Consider the following 21,769-nt stretch of genomic DNA (forward strand, 5'->3'; position numbering starts at 1 on the left):
TGATTGCAGCATGTGCTCGTTCGGTTCAAGGGAAGTGCTGAGATACTTAGCTGGTAGCGCGGGTAACACGTTTTTCCCAGGCCCGTGCGTGTACCGATATATTCTGTTGCTCCCCTCTCGTCGTGAATTTACTACACTGTAAGGCGACGTCATGGCAAACTACCTGATCAGCGGGCAGACTTGTTATGTTCCAGAGGACGGATTAACTGGACAGCAGCTCTTCAACTGTGGAGACGGGCTCACATACAAGTAAACTGTCGCTGTTTCTCCCCTGTTGTGTCCCTGGCTGTCCCACCTTGACAGCAGGCTTGTGAGATATGTAGCTTCGCATGTGCTCACACGATGGGATAGGAAGGTTTTGCTTATTAAACAATGATCGGAATAAAATAGATTACAATTAAGACAAAAAAAAAAAAAAAACTTTCGGCTCAAAATGTCAAGTTTAACTTGTCATTTTAAAACCCTTTAATTCTCTATTAAACCAGTATTAAGTCAGGTCATTTATTGAATGTGTCATATTTTTATTTTTATGATTGAGTACATTTCAAATTCACTAGCCCATGAGGACGTGGTTATATTTAGAGCTCTGCATCAGGAGTATAATGGCCTGTGAGGATCTGGTTATATTTAGAGCACTGCCTCAGGAGTTACTAGAGGTGTTCTGTCATACGAATTAATATTTGCAATATACAGAGATTAGGGTAAGATGGAGATGGTGGATTCGCTGGAGGGAAAAGCTTAAAGGAAAAGAAGATAGGTTGTCAAATCATGAACCCAACGTTTATGTCCCAAGTGCTGTGAATATTCAGGAATAATTTTACCATATTTCATTTTACCATTAGTAAAGTCAGAAAAGTAAGTATAAACCAAAAAATTTGAAGTCAACTTTCTTAAATTATTAGCTTTTGAGTTGCCTCAAAAATTATTGGTATATCATGAATTGTAGTGCAGATAATTTGATTTAAGGGAATGGTTTGGTCACAATTGATAAAGTGCACACAGCTGTCACATGCTCCACCACGCTGCTTTATGCATGATTTCTTTTTTTGGTCATCATGATCCTATGCACGCACGCACACACACACGCACTCACAAAACTAGGTGGGGCATACCTCCCGGCAGGTGCTTTTAAGTGTTTTTACTGTATGAAGCCCTCTGCAGACTCCAGTCCCATTTTTCTTAGCACAACTATTTTTACTTAACTTGAAATTATGTATCTCACTGGTGTTGCCAGACATTTCAACCACTCTTGTGCAATGGTATCTTCAGCTTTGAATAAAGTTTTAGGTTAATAAGGGAAGAATGTACATTTTTGTAAAAATAACAGTAATAATTTTTTATGAGTTATTTCATTCATTGATCTTAACTAAAATTCTTTTCCAACCAACCTTTTTATTTTCTTTCTCTCCATAGTGATTTCCTGATTTTACCAGGATACATTGACTTCACAGCTGACCAAGTGGTGGGTGATGATTAGGAGCTGGCTTACATCAGACAGCTGACATAGTCTTTTAATAATAATAATAAAAGACACATTGTTAATGCTCTGATAGTGTGACATTATAACATCTTAAGAATTGATATTTCATTGGCCAAGTCCAACTTGGATTCTAAGGGAATGTAGATTTGTATTTCCAGTTGTGTTGCTGCTGGTTGTTGCAGACCATTCAACAGAGTCAATGAAAATGATTTGTATATCTAATCACAATATGTTTTTCATCAGTCCACCATTGTTTATGTTTTTTGAACAAGAGGAAAATGTTTATCAGCATCCAAAATCTTAAGATGCTGGTTTGGGGTTCAATGGTGGACCATTTCTTGGCATTCTGAAAGCCCAAATCTACAATATGTGAATTTTTCTCTGACTTTTATGAAATATGCTTTTGTAATGTTATAACTGTACTGTTGACATAAACACTGATCACTGAGATGTTTTTGCCTGTTTGCCATGTATTTTTTTTTCCCCTTCAAAAATAATTTGATATGCCAGGATTATACCAGCAGTGAGCCACCGCCAAAATAAGACAAACATTTCCCAAGCAACAAGAATGAACTTATTTTTAAATGTGCTGTAGCTTACAAATAAATGAGTGTATACCTGATAGAATTAAGAAAAAAAATAAGCTAGAACAGGACAACCAAGAACGTCACCTAAACAGAACCCACCCCCACCCTCAGGACCTGTCATCAGCACTCACAAGACAAATCAGAATGAAAACTCCCTTTGTCTCCTCTCCCATGGACACTGTGACAGAGGCCAACTTGGCTATTGCTATGGCGGTAAGAAACAAACACTCTTCTAATTGTTTGACAATGTTTCTGCATGTGACACATTACCCTAATTTTTTTATCTCTTCCCTAGCTAACTGGTGGCATCGGATTCATCCACCACAATTGTACACCGGAGTTCCAGGCCAATGAAGTCCGCAAAGTCAAAGTAGGGATGATATTGCTGCGTTTTTATTGTTTTCCATTTTTTCGCTTATCTACAAGGGCTTACGTAGTATGTAATAACATATGTAATTTTATATATATATGTATATATGTGTGTGTGTGTGTATATGTATCGTAGTAGTTTAACCTACCAAGTTTGACTTTGACTTTGAATGTTTCACTACCCTCTTTCATATGATCTCTTGTCTGTTATACCAACCTTATTGTAGTTAGATCCAGTAGAAGTTGTTTTTATTACTCCCCCTTCCATTTGCCTCCTCCCCTCTTCCTCCCTTCCTCTCTAGCGGTATGAGCAAGGCTTCATTACAGATCCTGTGGTGATGAGCCCGAGTGATCTGGTGCGAGACGTCTTCCAGGCCAAGGCACGCCACGGTTTCTGTGGTATTCCCATCACAGATGATGGCAGAATGGGAGGCAAGCTGGTGGGCATCATCTCGTCGAGAGACATCGACTTCCTGAAGTCCGAGGATCATGACCTGCCACTCAGCCAGGTGGATCACAGTTAGAAATAGAATTAACTGGGAAAGTTTTTTTCTTTGTTTTTGTATATTTAAGAAAAGTCAAATTTAGCATGCATTGCTATAAACAGCACCTCATTTACTTATCACTGTACTTTTGTGTGTGTGTTAGTTGATCATGTTTTATTGGAGTAATATTATGATTTAAAATTATAAGAATAAGAATAAGAACAACTTTATTAATCCCGAAGGAAATTGCTGTGCCAGAGTTACAGAAAATATAACAGTAATAAATAATAAAAGAAAAGGCAGAATTAGAAATAAAAATAACTATAAACTATAAAGTGTCTCAGTGAAACTATAAAGTGTCTTAGTAAACAGTGATAAAACTATAAGTGTCTTAGTAACAAGTGAGGTAAGGAGTGCACAATAGTATGATAGAAGGGAAAATTGTAGTGTAGCTGTTATGAGATGAAATATTGCACAGTGTAGCTGTTATGAGATGAAATATTGCACAGTTATGAGATGAAATATTATGTTGTATTATTTCACATCCACAAATTGGTGCTTTTGACAGTTCTTTACAAATGTAAAAAAAAAAATTCCTTCTTTTAAGAAGTAATGATTAAATGAGTAATATGTCAACTTTCAAAAATCTGTGAAACATGTACATTGAAAAGTTGGAGTGTTCGGCATCTGTATTTTTTGTAGATTTACATTTATGTGTGTTTTACTTTGTCTAATTCCTATTAGGTCATGACCAAAAAGGAGGACATGGTGATTGCCCCTGCTGGAGTGACACTAAAAGATGCCAATGAAATACTCCAACGAAGCAAGAAAGGTGAGAGAGCTATTTATCCTCTGAAAACACTCTGCCTCCACATAGATGAAAATTCTGGCTGCAACTTTCGTCCGTTGTGATAGTCAACTAGTCATTGCCTACTTTAGCAACGAGTGGGATAATGAATTGCACCAAAACTGCACTTATCCTTTTAATTGGTGTCTTTAAATTATTATGATCCTCCACACAAATAACATGATCATCATATAATAATATTGTTGTGTTGGCTTAATGGCAAGACAACTTTGTCTTCTGAGATATGTCTAAACCTTTCCTCATCAAATGATTGTGCATAGATGTGGTTGACCCATGGTGTGTGAGGTACAGCTTACATGTCTTGCTTTTGGCGATTTTCTTAGCGTAGTATGAAAAATTCCTAAAACTTTGGATCATTTGCCGTGTGTATCAAAGAGTTTAGAAAAATAACAATGTCTCATTCTTGACTAGTTCAATTGGCTATATTGAAACATTTTATTTAGCATGGCTCTGCATACACACCAGATGACCTCCACGGTCTTTAAAAGTCAAACGAATAATATTTGGTCTTATATACAATTTTAGGCCTTACAATGGTGTTAAATACAATTAAATTCTTAAAAAGATGACATTTTTGCCAAGTCATAGATGTAAACGAACATGTGCTTTCACTTTATTGAGATACAAAGTTTGGTTTTCCCTTTTTCTAATTTTTTTGTCTGTCTTTAAAAAACACAAAACACAAAACCAATAACTATAAATTTTAATTGATGCCCCATTGGCTGTTAAAGTGTCAAGAAAGACAGACACGGAGTGGCCAAAAAGCCCAAAGAGCCGCCTCGTCATCAGTCATTGTGGCAGAGTGGGAACATTGGAGACCCAATGATCACATGCACTGTCAGGACACTAGCACATATTTTCTTAAACATATTCCAAAATACCAGAGGTAGTTCTGCACCACAACGTTGCAGTGAATTCTTTGCAGTTGTGTTCAATTAGAAAATGTACTCGGTGAGCAATTCTGGGACACACATTACTACTTCATACTTTTTGGCCAATATGGGTGTGAAACAGGTCTTCATTTGCATTCGCCTTGGTCTAAAAAAGTCTTAAAATTTACTTATTGAAACCTGCAGAAACCCCGGACAGCACGAATGACCTGTCGAGAACTAAATTAATTATTGACTAATTTTGCCATTAGCCGTTGGTCGACTTGAAACTGGTCCAGGCTGTACCCCACCTCTTGCCTAATGACAACTTGGATAGGCTCCAGACTCCCGGGACCTTAAGTGCAGGATAAGGGGTAGATAATGAATAAATGAATGGATGGCTGTTTTGTCAACTAGTTGCCTGGTCATTGCAGCACTCATGTGAATGTGTTAATATGTTGTACCATCTGCTCCTCCTGTAGGTAAACTACCAATAGTGAATGAAGAGGGCTGCCTGGTGTCCATCATTGCCCGGACAGACCTTAAGAAAAACAGAGATTTCCCTTTGGCCTCCAAAGACTCACGCAAACAGCTCCTGTGTGGTGCGGCCATTGGCACCCATGAAGATGACAAATACCGATTGGACCTACTTGTGCAAAGCGGCGTGGATGTGGTTGTACTGGTGAGGTTTTCTGTTGTTTGTCTTGAGGACAAGGTTAACTGACTGCAAATTTGGCCGGCTAACATATCAATATATCTAACAAGGTCATTGAAAATGCAATATATTTTGCTAAATAAGATTATATTAATTCATGAATTCTTTCATTGGTTCATAAGTTTTTTTGAGTGGGAAAATGCCAGTGACCATCATAGTAATTAAGCAGTCACAAAAGGTTTTGTAAAATCTCTCAAAAATTTGCAAGAAATTATTGTAAAATTTTCCTAAACTGCCCCAAATTTAGAAACCCAGAATTTTGTATTGTTGTTAAGGATAGGTGTTGTACAGCAATTTGGTGAAAAGTGCTTTATATATATTTATCAATATTAGAAAGCCCAGGTAAGTATTGCTGTTTTATGTGTGGATTTGGGATGAAACTGTCCCTGATTTTCATGAGTGCAACTGCAAAGTACATTTGCATTTTGTATCAAGTACCCCTCATCCTTGTTTGTATCCAAATTAGCTAACCTCAATGATTATTTTACATACTTAAGTGTATATGGTTTTTATATATATATTAATGTTAAACATTCATACAATTAGATTCAGTAAAAAGGCAGGATGAAAACCCTAGTATTTTGCACTGCAACCATTTTCTGTGGGGACCACAGAGAGGTGGCTATGTGGAGATGTTTGCTACCACAAAGACACATCATCAGTAGTGATGGCCACTATGGTAACCAGAAACCCTCCAATGAGGCAGATCCACCACAGATTGTTCCAACTTGGTCGTGTCCTGTGTTGTAGCTGTTCACCATGGCAGCCCAGGCATCCTGTCTCCATTTCAACCTCTCTCTCTGACTGGTCCTCTCAGCATTTTTGGCCTGTTCTTTTTCAGCTCTACTGTGGGCCTTCCCCCTGACTTCCGTTTCCCAAAGAAGCTTAGCTGTAGAGGTGGCTACAAAGCTCCAGCACCCCAATCCCAGTGGGAGCAGCTTCACTTTCCAGCCTCTGCCCTTTTTGTCTGCTACTTGATTTAAGTGATAGTTTCTTACACTCAAGTGCTATAGATTAAATCCAACAAGCTTGATGATAGACACACTGGGACCTGAGAACAAGGTCTGGATGCAGTCTGGATGTGGGCATTGCAAATCCTAAGTCCATTTTTTTTCTCCAGTCCCTGGCTGGATTCAATGTCTCTATGTTGCAAAGTGAGGTGCTGGCCTTGAATCAGTACCCTTATTGGACGAAGGATGGAGCTTGTCGGAGAACTCCCTGTATTTTGAAGGGTTGGACATTATTATAATATTTTGCTCAAGTTCAGCTGCCAAGCACCTGAACACTGTATTATGTTGTCAAGCATCTCTGTCTCTGGGGGATGGAGGGGAGGGGGGTCAAGATAGCTCCTCACCAAGCGTGAAACCATTTCTGTTAAATCTATTTGATCTGTGTAATTTCTTCTTATTTTTGGGGGGCTGCCGATTGAAAAACTGAGAACAAAATAAATGAAATTATGGATGTTGTTTATGTTGTTTTGTTTTTGTCCCCCCAGGACTCGTCTCAGGGTAACTCGAGCTTTCAGATCAACATGATCAAATATATCAAAGAGAAGTACCCAAGCTTACAGGTCATAGGAGGCAATGGTAACTACACTCAAGGCTTTTATCCTAACCTGCAAAGTACGAGAAATTTGAGCAATTAGATTATCATCTCGGGAGAAAGGGACTAGCACCGGCTATTATAATGTCTGTTGTAGGTTCCCTTTGTCATCCAGTAACACCCACCAAGCTGATCGCTTCATATTTAATGGGGGAGAAGTTTACAAACATAAGCTATTTAGTGAGCCCTCACAACAAATTGACCAGCTTCACATTTCACAGCAGCCACTGAAGAACAGGTTTGGAGCGGAGATGAGTAGCTAACAGCTTCTCTGCTTCTATCTACCAACTTCAGTGGTAACTGCTGCTCAGGCCAAGAACCTGATTGACGCTGGAGTTGATGGACTAAGAGTCGGAATGGGCAGTGGCTCCATTTGCATCACCCAGGAGGGTGAGTAGCCAAATGTTTGCTTAGTATGTCCGCCCGTTGAGAGTGAACTTCTGTGCAGTTTGTCATGCTTTTTGAACAAACATTACTTAAACTTCAAAAATGTGAAGGATCTTAAAGCATGTTATTGGTATCAGCTTCCCGGTTTGTTTCTCCATTCTGCTTAACTGATCCTTGTATTGTAATGAGATAACAAAGATTCAACTGAATGATTGGCTCATATTGGAGCACAAGTCTGTTGCCTGTTTGACTTAATGTCATTTGATAAATTGTAAGCCTGCTAATACTGAAGGACTGTTTATTTTGCATCTCTTAAACAGTATGTCCTCTGAGATGTTTTAGGTGATGATTGGAATTTCTGGCCTCCTATTTAATCTGTAATGGCAGGGAGGGGATCCTCGATCCTTTTTATTGTAACTTGAAAGACATGATGTATCATCTTGAACCAGATTCATTTGTCAATGGTAAAAGCAGAATGAGGTTGGTTTTTATTTGTATCTGGTGAAAAAAGGTTTTTCTACCAGCAACTGGGGTTTGGGACAGGGCAATATGAGGGCAGGTCACAGTGTTCAAAAGTTAATTTTTCAGTGTGTATACATAAATATTTGTGTGTGTGTGTTTATATACATTTGTACATATGTGTTTATATACAGTGGGGCAAAAATGCAGCCTCAGGGCGGCACTGGCTGGTGTTTACCCGAGCCAGCCTCGGTGGGGCACGGGTCAGTGTCTCCCTGAGCCGGTCCCAAGTCCGGATAAATGCAGAGGGTTGCGTCAGGAAGGGCATCAGGCATATAACTTACCAAAACCAAACACGCGATTTAACCATAATAACCAGATTATTACGGATCGGTTGAGGCCCGGGTTAACATCGACCGCTACTGGTACTGATGACTTACAGGGAACCGATGGAAACTGGGCTACTGTAGATCAAAGATTTATGGACGTAGTGAGAGAAGATATGAAGGTTGTTGTGTGAGAGAGGAGGGTTAGATGGAGAAAGTTGATTCTCTGTGGCGACCCCTGAAGGGAAGCCGAAAGGAGAAGAAGATATACAGTGGGGCAAAAACTATTTAGTCCGCCACCAATTGTGCAATTTTCATCATAGGTACACTTCAACTATGAGAAACACAGTGTGGAAAAAAAATCCAGAAAATCACATTGTCTGATTTTTAAAGAATTTATTTGCGAATTATAAGCATTTGATCAATAACAAAGGTTCATCTCAACTCTTTGTGCAATGACAGAGGTCAAAATGTTTTCTGTAAGTCTTAACAATGTTTTCACACACTGTTGCTGGTATTTTGGCCCATTCCTCCATGCAGATGTCCTCTAAAGCACCTCACCCCATGGGGTGAGATCTTGAAGGCCCAGATTCAGTGGTCTTGTATGTCTTCGATTTTCCAATAATTGCTTCCAAAGTTGATTTCGTCACACCAAGCTGCATACTTATTGCAGATTCAGTCTTCCCAGCTTGGCGTAGGTCTACAATTTTGTTTCTGGGGTTCTTTGACAGCTTTTTTGTCTTGGGCATAGAAGAGTTTGGAGTGTGACTGATTGAGGTTTTGGACAGGTGTCTTTTATACAGATAACCAGTTCAAACAGGTAATACAGGTAACGTGTGGAAGGCTTGTTTGTAGGTGACCAAATACTTATTTTACTGAGGAATTTACCAATTTATTCATTAAAATTATTTTTAAGTGGGAGAACTTTACAATTGGTTGCTGACTAAATACTTTTTTGCCCCACCGTATGAATATATATATATATGTAAATGTGTTTTTTTTGGTTTGAAATTAATAATAATATATCCTATATTAGACCCTCGTGGGGAAATTTGTTCTCTGCAATTAACCTATTATGGATGAACCATGAGCAGTAGCCATGCTGTCGACAACTGCCAAGGGAGCGGTTAGTGGTTCACTGTCTTGTTCAACAACACTTTGACATACGAGGAGGAGCCGAGAATTGAACCAGGAATGTGCTGTTCCAAAATCGATTGCTCGACTTACTGCAACACACCACGCCTGCATATACATACATATATCCATACATACATCCATGCATACATACATACAAAGACACACACACACACACACACATATATATGTATACATACATACATACTGTATGTGTATGTATGTATGCATGCATGCATGCATGTGTATGTATGTATATATATGTATGTATGTATGTATAGATATATTTCAGATAGAAAAACAAATTTACTGTGCACCATGATGGGCGATGTTAAATTTAATTAGGTACAAGGGCAAGACCCAGAGATAATGCATTCAGCAGCTTTTTAGTAGAATTCCTCATTTTCCTCTGACAGTCATGTTTGATGGGTTTGGAATTTTTTTAATTATGAACATATATTATTCTTATCAGTGTCTTATCAGGTGTCTGCCATTATTTGAGATAATTGATGTAAACGTTGATGCACCACAATTTTTGCTGAACTTTGTTGCTAATTCAAGGAAATATCATGATTGCACTAATTGCTGAATTTTGAATGTGACTGCCAATTTGGTAGATTCAACAATTTCCTTTGTGGTAAATAAAGTTGTTCTCATCTCAATTTGTTAATATTTCCTATGATCTTGAAAACGAACAAAGAGAAAAATACTGGAGTTAAATGCGATAAGCAAATTTGTAATAAATAACATATCTTTGTATAATAACAAAAAGAAAATTCTCCATAAATCAGAGTAAAATAGAAAATTGTCATAATTGTGGACATTAAAAAAGAAAATAAATTAAACATTGCTGTATACTTAACTGCACATTGCCCATTGCCTAGAATCTTTAGTGACTTTAATGTCCAAAAACTGAAAGAAAAGCTTGTTGTGAGGTTATCACATCAAATTTACGTTGTTTTTTTGCAGCCAATTGTGCTTTTCTCCATTTCTCCGAGAATATAATAATTTTCTGTTTTCTCGTGTCTTCATGCTCTCTTTACCTGTCTCTTCAAATCATTGCATTCTCTCTCACAAAGCCTTATATTTTTCATGTGCTTGTGTGTGCGTGCGTGTGCGTGCGTGTGTGCATACGTGATCCTGACCAGCTACCCTCAGTGTCCCACCAGCAATAAAGCTCCACAGCCCCAAAACCCCAATCACTGTTACAGGATACTCCAGTAAGTTCCCCAACCCCCCTTGGCCTGCTCTGGGCTCCCATTGACTCCCGTATCACAGTGTGCCCCCTCCTCACAGCCTGCTGCATTGGCTTTGCATTAGTAGGAGTGTTAGGACTTCGTTATGGATAGCTGGCCTTGGGTGTTGTGGGGTTTTGGGGTTTTGCTTGTTTTTGTGACACTAATCTTTCAGTCATCCTGAATGAACATTGCTCTCTCACCAACCACTTTACTGACGCTTTGTATTCTGGTCTTGATGATGACAGAGTGACACACATTCATCTTGGATGTCAAACTAGCGTTTGAATATTTCTGTTGGGGAGAATTGTCCAAGAATCAATGTACATACTTTCTCCATTCTTTGTTGTACATCTTAAAAAACAGTTAGTTTATTGAATATCAAGAAAAAAGTGAAGTATAACAAAACCGGATACTCCCTTTCCTTGTAGACCAAAATGTTTGGTGGAATAAAGCAAGTCATTTAATGATGGATTGGGTGTAGCAGAATGACAGCCAGTGATTGGTAGATATTGAGCATACCTCTTCTCCTGCTGTTACCGTGGCCAGTATGTAATCAACAGCTGCACTGCATCAATATATTGTTTTGATGATAGGATAAATTAATTATTTTCATTCATCTACTATCCAACCTCTTATCGGGGGCTGGCTCGGGATGGGTGAAGTGGACTGAGGTGGTATACCCAGATGTTCCTGTCTCTAGTGACATACGTGCAGCTCTTCTTGCCTAACCTGAAGACATTCCTTGGCTAGACGGAGTGTGTAATCACACTGGATCTCTTACCAGGTGGACCCACCCAAAAGGCCTTTAATAGGAGGCACGGGTGGCTTCCTTTTCAGATCTCTGAACCACTATAGTTGAACACTTTCTGCAAATAAGAGCAGTGGCTCTACTCCCAAAATTCCCCTTGAAACTTTTGTCCTCCTCACCGTATCTCCAAGGCTATGTTCAACTGCCTGTATCCACTGTGTCCTTTCTCCTCTGCTCTTGAGGGTTGTGAGATTTGGAATATAAATGCAGTCGAAAATTGAGACCTCTTGCTTTCTGGCTCAGCTCAGTCTTCTCCACAGTCAGTTGACGCAGTGCTCGCATTACTGTATATGTTGAGTTCTGTCGAGTTAATGCTTCATCCTACCCTCACTTGGGAACAACAGGATCACATCATTGCCAAAGAAGGGAAGCAGTCCTTGGGTTTCCATATTGAGCACACTCCTCCCCATTACTTTGCCAGAAGTCCACTCCATGAAGATCATTAACAAAATTTGTGACAAAAGGCAACCCTGGAAGAGTCCAGCACCCAATTAAAATGTGTCTGAGGTTGTGCAAAGAATGAGAATACAACTCTCACAATATTTGTATAGAAATTGTCTGGCTTGTGGTAATGCTCCCTTGGTCCCATACTCTCTAAACCCAGTGGTCTAACTTCTTTGGCCATCGAGGCTACAGCCCATTTGGTCCTGTCTGCAGCTTCTGTTGTCACTTGGACCAGCCATGCCAAAAAGAACTCCTGTTTGATAGTTTGCTTTACTGCAGGTGCACGCCAATGGGTTTTCAGCTTACCGTCACAAAAAGCACCAGAGCTCAGGGAAGTCACCTCTAAAATGGATACCTTGAAAATGGACCACTCGGTTTCCATGTTCTCAGCCTCCTCTGGGATGCAGGAACAATTTCTTTGGAAGTAGAAATTGAAGACTGGGTTGACAGGGTCTTTCACACAAATGTTCCCAGATCATCCTAACTAACAATTTGTGTTTACTAGGCCTGTACAGCAGGCTTCCTCACTTCCAACTCACTATGAAGTGTTTGTCGATGGACAGCTCCACTCCTCCCTTCACCAATGTGCCAAAGACATTTGTCTACAAATTCAATGATACAACTGTGATGCTGATAATTGATCTATGGCCCAAGGCATTCTGGTGCCATATACATATTTGAACAACTGTATGCTCAATCATGGTGTTTGTTATGGCCAAATCTTCCACAGAGGTCCGAATTCAGTAAAAAAAAACCAAAACAAACAAACAAAAAAAAAAACATAGCACCCTTGGTCTTTACATACTGACAGACTGTTCCCTGTTCCTCCTGGTCACCCCGTCCAGGCATCTCTGTTGTTGCCCAAGTGAAGATTGAAATTTCCCGAGTACAGTAAGTATGCTTGAGTAGGCTTGGCTATAACATTCTGTAAGTTACAAACTAGACATTTCCCAACATCCACTTCTCATACAGTAAAACACTGGTACACAGAGTGATTTTCAAAAATGCAGTGTCCATTGTATGTTGATATTTCCTCTCCCAAGAATCAAGGAAAGAATCAGCTTTTGCTTTGTTCACTTTACTCTCATCATTCGGTTGCTTGACTGATTGGATGATGGCTCTGTGTTCAAAATAAGTCCTTCTTTTTGTCAAAACATGAGGGAAGAACAAGAAACCACATTGTAAATCCTGTGAAGGAGAGAACACAATGCTAAGTTGCTTCAAAACATAGTAATGCTTCCAAGTGTCTTAACTGCAGGTGTAATTGTGGAAAATCCTTGTTCCCTCTAGAGGAAAACTATAAAAAGCTCCCAGCATCACAGCCCAGTTAATATAGATATTATAGTGATGTTTAGAACTGCAGTACAGCGGTGCAGTACCAGTGGTTTGCACCTTTGCCTCACAGCAAGAAGGTAGTATTCCAACTTGGTGCCTTTCTGTTTTAAGTTTGTATGTTATCCCCATGACTGCAGGAGTCTTCTTCAATTTCCCCAGAGACCAAAAGCATGCCACTGCCTAATTAAAGAGTCTAAATTAGTGGCAGTGAATGAAAGTGTCTGTGTGTTTGTCCATATATGACTCTGATTGACTGACGGCCAATGAATGTTAAATCCTTCCTCTTACCCAGTGTCACCTGAGATTGGTCCAGTAACCCTGAACTGTTAAAATATAAGATGGGCTGAAGAGGATACAATTTGCCAAAGAGCATATTGACTGGCCTAAAGAGAAATTGAGAAACATTTTGTGGATTGATTAAAGTAAAATTGTTCTTTTTTGGATCCAAGGGCTGCACACAGTTTGTCAGATTAACCCCCCCAAACACTGAATTCAAGCTACAGTACACCCTGAAGACCGTGAAGCATGGAGGGGCTGTTTCTCTTACTATGGTGTCAGGCCTATTTATCACATACCAGGGATCATGGATCAATTTGCTTGTATCATAATACTTGAAGATGTTATACTGCCTTATGCTGAAGAGGAAATGCTCTTGGAATGGGTGTTCCAACAAGATAATGCCCTGAAACACACCAGTAAGCAAGCAGCATCTTGGTTCCAGGCCAACAAAATTGAGGTTATGGAGTGGCCAGCCCCATCCCTGGACCTTGATCCAAAAGAAAACTTGTAGGGTGACATCAAAAATTCTGTTTCTGAGGCAAAACCAAGAAATGAGAGGAATTCTGGAAGATTGTCGAATCATCTTGGGCTGGAATACCTGTTTACAGGTGTCAGAAGTTGGTCGACTCCATGCAGCACAGATGTGAAGCAGTTCTCAAAAACCATGGTTATACAACTAAATACTAGTTTACCAATTCACAGGAATGCTAAATCTTAATGTTTTTTCAGTTTATTGGGTAAATATTTGAGTTTGTGATGAAAAATACAGCACTGCTATTTTTTTCAACAGCCCAATATCATATTTTCCATCATTTTCTGAAAAGTAATTAAAATATTGATACTTTTTCTTCATGTTTTCATGTAAAATATAATGTGCATTGTTCCTAATGAATGTAAATAAAAAATATAAGGATTTTGAGCTTTACTCACATTTTAAAAAAACACCATTTTGAACACAACTGTATGTAGAATAAGTGATGATGAATATGATGAATGCAAGTCTGCAATTGTCCAACATATTAAGTTGTAATTTAGCTAGAGCTAAATGACGGTTCAAGAACATTTTTAATTTTAGCCTCATTCAATTAGACACTAGTGAACAGCTCACTCTCTGGACCACTTTCTTCATGTTTACTAAAGTTAAAGCATGCCTTCTTTTTTTGCATTTTTTTCTCCTTTGGGGGGGAAAAAGGTAAAACTTTTGAGATATTTCCAGCTGTTATTTCCGAAGAGAGATTTCGGTATGTTAAGGCTCCTTGTTATACACGGGTACATGTTCATACATCATTCATCAGCAATTGTAGGTTCAACAATTCTTAGACCGCTCACCATATTATTTCAATGATGTTGGAACCGTGCTGCCTTTGAATGATTATTGTTCCCACTTTAGTTTGATCAGGGGGATTCGGATGAATGCAAGTGTTCCATTTCCAAAATGTTGCTGTCTCAGTAGAATGATGGATGATTACTGTCCCTCCATTTCTGGATCTCTGTCTGACTGACAGACTGTCATGGCAAGATGCCCAGATTCTCTCTTTCACATCTTTGTGTGATCCCCTGCTCTGTTCGAGCACTGCCCGGGATGGCGCAAGTGGTTCCTTTTTACACTGGAAGAGAAACATCCCAAATACCAGGATTTTTTCAGTGTTTAGGAAAGACGCCCTACAGTTTTAAGACTCAGCTATAGTTGTATATATTAGAATGTTTTGGTTTTTTTCTGAAAAGACCATTGATTGAAGTGAAAGTATATTATAATGGTAAGTTTCAGAGTGTTGGAGTTTTTGCCTGCTGATGCTAGGCTTTTTAACTTCCTCATTCCCACTCATCTTTAATGAACCCACACTTTGTGATGATTGCTTTTCATACACTGCTTCCTGACAGTTTCCACCACCATGCATGTCTGTTTGCAGGCTGTTTTGATTTTGGTTTGAAATTAAATGTTAGTTTGTCAAAAAATGAATTAACTGCTGATTCTTGGAGTATCCTTACCTTCTTCCTGTACTTAAACACAGGATTAAACAAACAAATGTCAAAGAAAGTTCTGTCTTTTTAATCAGTTTTATTGAATGATGAACTTGTAAAAAATTGGGAAATATAAAGGATTTGTGATGTGTAAGCTTCACATGTGTATTTTAAAGTAAAAGACTGGTTGCATGTCAAAGCCTTGGACCAGCAGTCATGAGACCAAAACCAGTAAGTTAATGACTTCAAACTCCTCTATATGGGCCTATAATTGAACCATGCCTCTCATCCTGACAGTGTTGGCATGTGGTAGACCTCAAGCCACAGCTGTCTACAAGGTGTCTGAGTATGCCAGGCGCTTTGGTGTTCCAGTCATTGCTGATGGCGGCATCCAGACAGTTGGCCACATTGCCAAAGCCTTGGCACTGGGAGCATCGACTGGTAAGGATGCAAAGTACATGTCAGCGTGATGATTATAGCATAACAAATCTGTGACACACAGACAGTGCTGGAATGGAAAAGTAGATTTTCTAATACTCGCTACACTTCATGACACTTTGAAGGTTTCCCTTGTTCTTAAACTTCCAGTAGTCTTCAGTTAAACTAACCCTCTAATGAATTATATGTCTGGTTGTTTGGTACTTGACTTTAATTCCCTGATTGTTGCATAGTGATGATGGGCTCTCTACTCGCTGCCACAAGTGAAGCTCCTGGTGAATATTTCTTCTCTGATGGCATCCGGCTTAAGAAGTACCGTGGCATGGGCTCCCTGGATGCCATGGACAAAAATCTGGGATCCCAGACAAGATACTTCAGGTGTGGAAACGCTCATAGACGAACTTATGAAATAATAATGCTTTAAACAAGGCCCTGTTTTTATTCCCTGAGTCTAAATAATGAGCACAATAACCAATCATTAATTTTTTAGCAAGAACATAACGCACAGTAGTTTGAGTGCTTAGAATTCTCACTGTATTGTTCCACTGACAGTTAAAGATTATTACAATGTTGTGGCTGCAGCAGCATTTTTATGAGTTATTCAGAATATCAGATATTTCAAATATCAGGCAAGCGGAGGGTACCTTCTTCTCTCACATAGACAGTTTTATTGTTTTTAGTTGCACAGTGCACTATAACTCAAAAAACTCATTAACAGTCAGTAAAAACTGTAACCTGAGATTTCGAAATTACTTTAGTCCCTTGACTTCTTTACTATGGCGTTATTACAATTTACAACTATTTTATACTAATTACAGCAAACGTTTTCTTTCTTTGCATGAACAAATGCAGACTGAGTCAGCAGGCCGTTGGAAATCAGACCAGAAATTTAAGTTAACATTGTCCATTTTTACATCATGGCAAACATCTGATTCTTTGCCAAGAAAGAAAGCTCATGCAAAATCTTTTGACGTTAAAGTCCCATCTTATCTTACAGTGGGACAGCACATATCTTACATTTTGCAGGAATATTTTGTGCATGATGATGGTTGTGAAGTGGAACTGCTCCATGGTGAGAACTAGATTATCAGTTATATCCCTTATGAACCACTAGATGGCGGTGAACGTGATGTTGAAGGGCAAAGCTCTCCAGGAGCATTGATTCCATGCTGATAATTTACGGCATCGCCCAATATCTCTTCCAGTGAGAGTGACAAGATCAAAGTTGCCCAGGGGGTCTCGGGGGCTGTGCAAGACAAAGGCTCCATCCACAAGTTCATTCCCTACCTACTGGCTGGAATTCAGCACTCCTGTCAGGACATTGGAGCAAAGAGTCTCTCACAGCTCAGGTTCATTCATGCACTGGCAGACACACACATCCACATACAATTAGCAAGTATACTCAAAGCTTCTTGGTGTCATATAGTCGAATAAATAAAAATACATCCTTCTTCATTTTATATTCTTTTTAAATACATTCTGATAAACCCAAGGTATGTATTGCATGAAGCAATTATCCTGTTGGATATCTGTATGTTAGCATTAAGTTCAAAGGTATGACTGAAGCCTTCAGCAAAGGAAGTCTCAATGTTGTTTTCCCCTGGTGGCCACATAACTTTGCCTGCCTGACATTTGTGTTAAATTCTATTTCTTCCCCTCTTTTGGCATGTATTTTCTCTACTAAAGTTTAGAACCATAAAAAGTGCTACTTTTTCCTGACAGGGCCATGATGTACTCTGGGGATCTGAAATTTGAAAAGCGAACAGCATCGGCTCAAATGGAGGGCGGTGTCCACAGTCTGCACAGGTACGCACACCCACACGAAGTCACAAGAAGAAATAGGCTTATTCCTTGGTTAAGTTTCATTTTCTATTGTCTAGATAGTCCTGAGTTTCATGTCTGCCCACATATTCAAAAACTTGAGTTCCTCTTTACTCTCTGACTTGACATGAAGGCTCCTCTGCCAAACAAACTCTTCTCTCTCTTACAGTTATGAGAAACGTCTCTTTTGAGATCCGCCCAGCACACAGAGATTCCTTCCAACAGATATAATATGCAAACCATTGAGGCCCTTCCTTCAGTATATGACATTCTTCACAACTAACTTCATACAAAGACAGCTTGAAAGAAAAAGTTCTTCCAAGAATCCATCAGTCTTCCTGCCAGTACCCTCTCTCTCTGTCTCTGTTGACCATATTGATATTTAAAGGAGGGTAAGCAAACATGGGTCAGTGCATGTGTAAATGAGTCTTGCCTACCTTCTGTTTTCAAAGAAATAAAAGTCCTTTTTCAAAGACTGTTGTTACTGTTGTTTGATCTGTCTGTCTGTCTGTTAGGTGCAGACGCTCCCATGAGATGAGAGCCACAACGATCATAAAGGTTCATATTTTAGGATTCTCACATCTCCAGGGTTTGGGGAAAAGGAACAGTTGTGACTTGTATTAAGAGATCAGATTTCTGTTAAATATTGTGTAAAAGTTCTTCGCCATCCAGACCAGTCTTAGTCAGATCTTGTCATGGTCACCGGAACTTGGTTTCTTTTTTTTTTCTTGATGTTTCACCTCTCATCCAGGAGGCTTCTTCAGTATTATGAACCTCTCAGATGAAAGATGAAACGTCTTAAAGGAAAAAGGCGAAATATTCTAACCCTCAATGTACAAAATGATGGTTGCTGTTTTACCTCATGCAGGAAACTATGAATCTGAGCTTTATATGGCAGAATGAAATCTGGCAAAATCTGGCTGTACAATCAGCCCATTTCACGTTTCACTGAATTACTCGTTTTGGAAAATCTGGAAAACTCTTGGTCATTATTTTGGTCATGGGAAATGAGAGAAAAACCAAATGTGCAAAATAATTGGTCTGGAAAATGTATTTAAACATTCCCATACTTTCCTATGAGACACAAAAATTGCGAACAAATAAAGGAGCAAGGCTCACTTTATTGTTCAATTGTTGATGTTGGCTTTTAGATTACTGAATGAAAGAGTAGTTTAATAAAAATATATGGTGTAAACAGTATAAGTTTGATGTACCAAAATCAAGATTATTTTCATATTCACAGTCTGGAAACATGTTTCCCTGTACAATGAAATTCTTACTTTGCAGTCCACAGTGAACCCAGAGTGTAAGTAAAAAAAAAAACAAACTAAACAATAAGAATGCCAATTATCACAATGAGATGTAAACAGTGCAAAGAAAAGTAAAACAAATTTCCTTTTATGAATATTACAGGTCAAACAAAACGTGATTCAATATGTTGAATATTCTGTTGTGTCACAACATTATTGGATACTGTGTTTCCTGCATGTCCACAGATGATCAGATCAGTATTTGTCTAATAAAATCTCCCTGGAAAAGAGGTAATTCAATATTCGTGTTTCCAAACTCAATCGTTGATTGTATCCTTATATATTCTATAACAATGTGTCTTGGCAAATTGTGAGTTGTACTCAACCTTCAGTCCTCATTGCAATATTTTCTAATTAGTTGCACTCGAGGTAGTATAGTGTGTGGGAGTAGGAGCCAGGTGTGCACCTACTGGATGTCTCCAGGTAGCCTTAGGTGTTCTGTCAAATCCACCGGACTTTCCAGGCAGGAGCCCAGACAGCCTGATGGGACTCTCCAATCTCACACCATCTATCATGTCTAATAAAACCCCCCGTCTGTTGAGCAACTAGAAAATGTCACACTACACCAGAAAGAGGTTCACATTCTCTACTAGCAATGTTAAAATCAAAGTTGTAAGCTTTTATCAACTAATTCTTGTCAAAATCTTCCTGTCTTGGCAACTGGACTTGAATTTCATCACTTCACCCCTCAAGAGGCTTCTACAGTTCTAATGACCTATGGGGAGTTTCCAAATATAACTGCCAAGTTTTTTTTATTTTAGTTTTATCAGTTAAATGGGTTAAAAAACTGCACATAGCTGGAGAAAAATAGGTTACAGAGAGCATTTGAAATTTGCAGGTTGCAAGTTGCTAACGCTCGTATTTGCAAATGTTACAAAGGCTCCCCACATAATTTTTACCGAAACAGCTTAACATGTTTACTTACAATGCGGCAATGTCTATAATTTCATCGATGAGAAGGGCTGGGCTTGGAAATAGATTCAAAAAAGTTATTTCAGAAGTGAAACAATTCATATACTGTACTTCACTAGGATGGGTCTCAGGCACATTTCATTGAGTTTTTTTAGCGTGATATTGAATTTATTCTTCACCTTTCATTGTGGCATTTATATCTGAATGCGTGCAGTGGAATTGCTTTTGGCAAGAATTTAAATGATGATGACAAACCCAACTGCAGAACTAACCTTTTATACAACTTTATTTATTTGACATTTCAGGAAATACAGTTTTTTTATAGTGTAAATATTTGTTACTTGTTAATATTTTGGTGAGATAACAACTGTTCAACAATGTCTTTATATTTTATCGGGACTTCCTGAAAAGCCTACAAACGCAATTTTCCTATGATTTTGAAAACAAAGCAATTAATTTTCTGTTTGGAGAATGAAAAAGGCTTATTTGGATTTAAACTGAAATTCTAGATCCTAATTATTCAGTTTTTGATTTATGCATTGTGTGTGTGTGTGTGTGTCTTAGTCTCAGTTCTTCCTGGGGCAAATACTCTTTACATTCTAATTCATGATTGTCATTTTTCTGTTTTTATGATTGATTTGATTTCTATCTAGTTACATTTCTGTGTATGGCAACTGAATTTATTTATAGTCCAGCGAAAGTCCTTATCCTGGGCAAACTGGGCCAAATTTATTCAAGGTCAGAGCCACCTTGAACTTCATTGTCCTCAAATCTTTTTCTAGTTCATTGAATATAACTAGAAATGAAACAGTAATAAGACCTAAAGTTCTGAATCTGCATCCTTTTTCTGCACAAAGTCTTTACTTTGCCAAACACAAGCTCTGAGAACTGAATAGACTATAATATTGATATAATAGTTAAAAAAAGATTTTTTAACAATTATAACCTCATAACAATAAAAGAAGGTATTACCTTGGACACTATCTTATAACAAAGCTGGGAAAAAAGAAAAATATCACTTTGTTCAATAGTGGCTTTATTTGTATTAATAAAAGTCAGAAAAGTTACTCCCTGATTTAACATGTTGTTTCTCGCCTTTAATTTGTAGGTGTTTAAGGAAGTCCACTTGATTGTAATTGTGATAGGAAACATAAAAAAGATAATGCCTGACATTTCCAAGTTATCGTATTTGTTTTTTCCACCTATTTTGGTAGATTACCTTTACTCTATTCATTTGCTTTGTTTGAGCAGTTTAAGTAATGATACACATGATACAATGATACAATGATAGAGCTGTCTCTTTTAACTGTGCTGGAAATCACCCTTGATCAATAGACAATTATCACAAATTAGTAATAAATTGTGTAAAGAATAATTTAAAAATCAGGTGGTATGAAGAAGAATTTGGCGAACAATATCCAAAATGTTATCCAAAAAAAGTCATAAAACTTTCAGTCAAATCAAGAAGGAACTACTAAAAATTGAGAAGAAATTTCCTAAAAATGTAAAAATGGAATATCTGGAACTGTGTAAATACATAAAATTATAAATAAATAAGTGAAAATATTAAGTTACTTCAAAACTTTTAAGATAATGACAAAAATGATCAAGACATTACTTGAAAACCAAAAATAATTTAGCTGAAAATGACTAAGAAATAATTTTTAAATCATCAGGGAGTTTTAAAAAAGAAACTGATAATTAGTTAAACAAAGCCAAATAAAATCAACAATACATTTTCCGAACGACATAAATAACAGTCTTAAATGTAAAACTAAATAAATGAATACAAATAATACTAAATATGCAGTGAATATGCAATCTACAAATTCTAAGGACCAACAGTGATAGTTTGGGTGATGGGGGGGGGGGGGGGGGGGGGTGTTGGGGGGGGGGGGTGTTGGGGGGGGGGGGGGTTCAAACCCTTCTACCTTTATTTCG

At 38.3% G+C, this 21,769-nt stretch overlaps 1 protein-coding gene across 2 annotated transcripts; it reads left to right on the top strand.

Moving 5' to 3' along the window:
• On the top strand, positions 1–18,079 carry LOC147227240 (inosine-5'-monophosphate dehydrogenase 2). 2 transcript variants are annotated; one of them, XM_086159646.1, is made up of 15 exons: positions 2–249; positions 1,414–1,462; positions 2,179–2,280; positions 2,363–2,437; positions 2,739–2,945; positions 3,666–3,753; positions 5,141–5,340; positions 6,869–6,959; positions 7,270–7,365; positions 10,430–10,501; positions 15,645–15,788; positions 16,019–16,163; positions 16,991–17,134; positions 17,508–17,591; positions 17,776–18,079. In XM_086159646.1, exons 1-15 carry the CDS (start codon positions 152–154, stop codon positions 17,795–17,797), a joined length of 1,617 nt encoding a protein of 538 aa, XP_086015772.1. In that variant the 5' UTR covers positions 2–151; the 3' UTR covers positions 17,798–18,079. The 2 variants fall into 2 exon arrangements, with proteins under 2 accessions (XP_086015773.1, XP_086015772.1); XM_086159647.1 differs by lacking the exon at positions 10,430–10,501 and having other exon boundaries at positions 1–249.
• Positions 18,080–21,769: the final 3,690 nt, after the last annotated feature.

The sequence above is a fragment of the Fistularia commersonii genome, chromosome 14 (assembly GCF_037954325.1).
Source record: "Fistularia commersonii isolate RoL2024-O1a breed Wild chromosome 14, RoL_Fcom_v1.0, whole genome shotgun sequence".
NCBI classification, from domain to species: domain Eukaryota; kingdom Metazoa; phylum Chordata; class Actinopteri; order Syngnathiformes; family Fistulariidae; genus Fistularia; species Fistularia commersonii.

Coding starts and splice junctions, on each gene's coding strand:
- LOC147227240 (XM_086159646.1), top strand. CDS start 152: ATGGCAAACTACCTGATCAGCGGGCAGACTTGTTATGTTCCAGAGGAC. Junction 17,135..17,507: donor AAGAGTCTCTCACAGCTCAG/GTTCATTCATGC, acceptor TTTTCCTGACAG/GGCCATGATGTACTCTGGGG. Junction 17,592..17,775: donor GGTGTCCACAGTCTGCACAG/GTACGCACACCC, acceptor TCTCTCTTACAG/TTATGAGAAACGTCTCTTTT.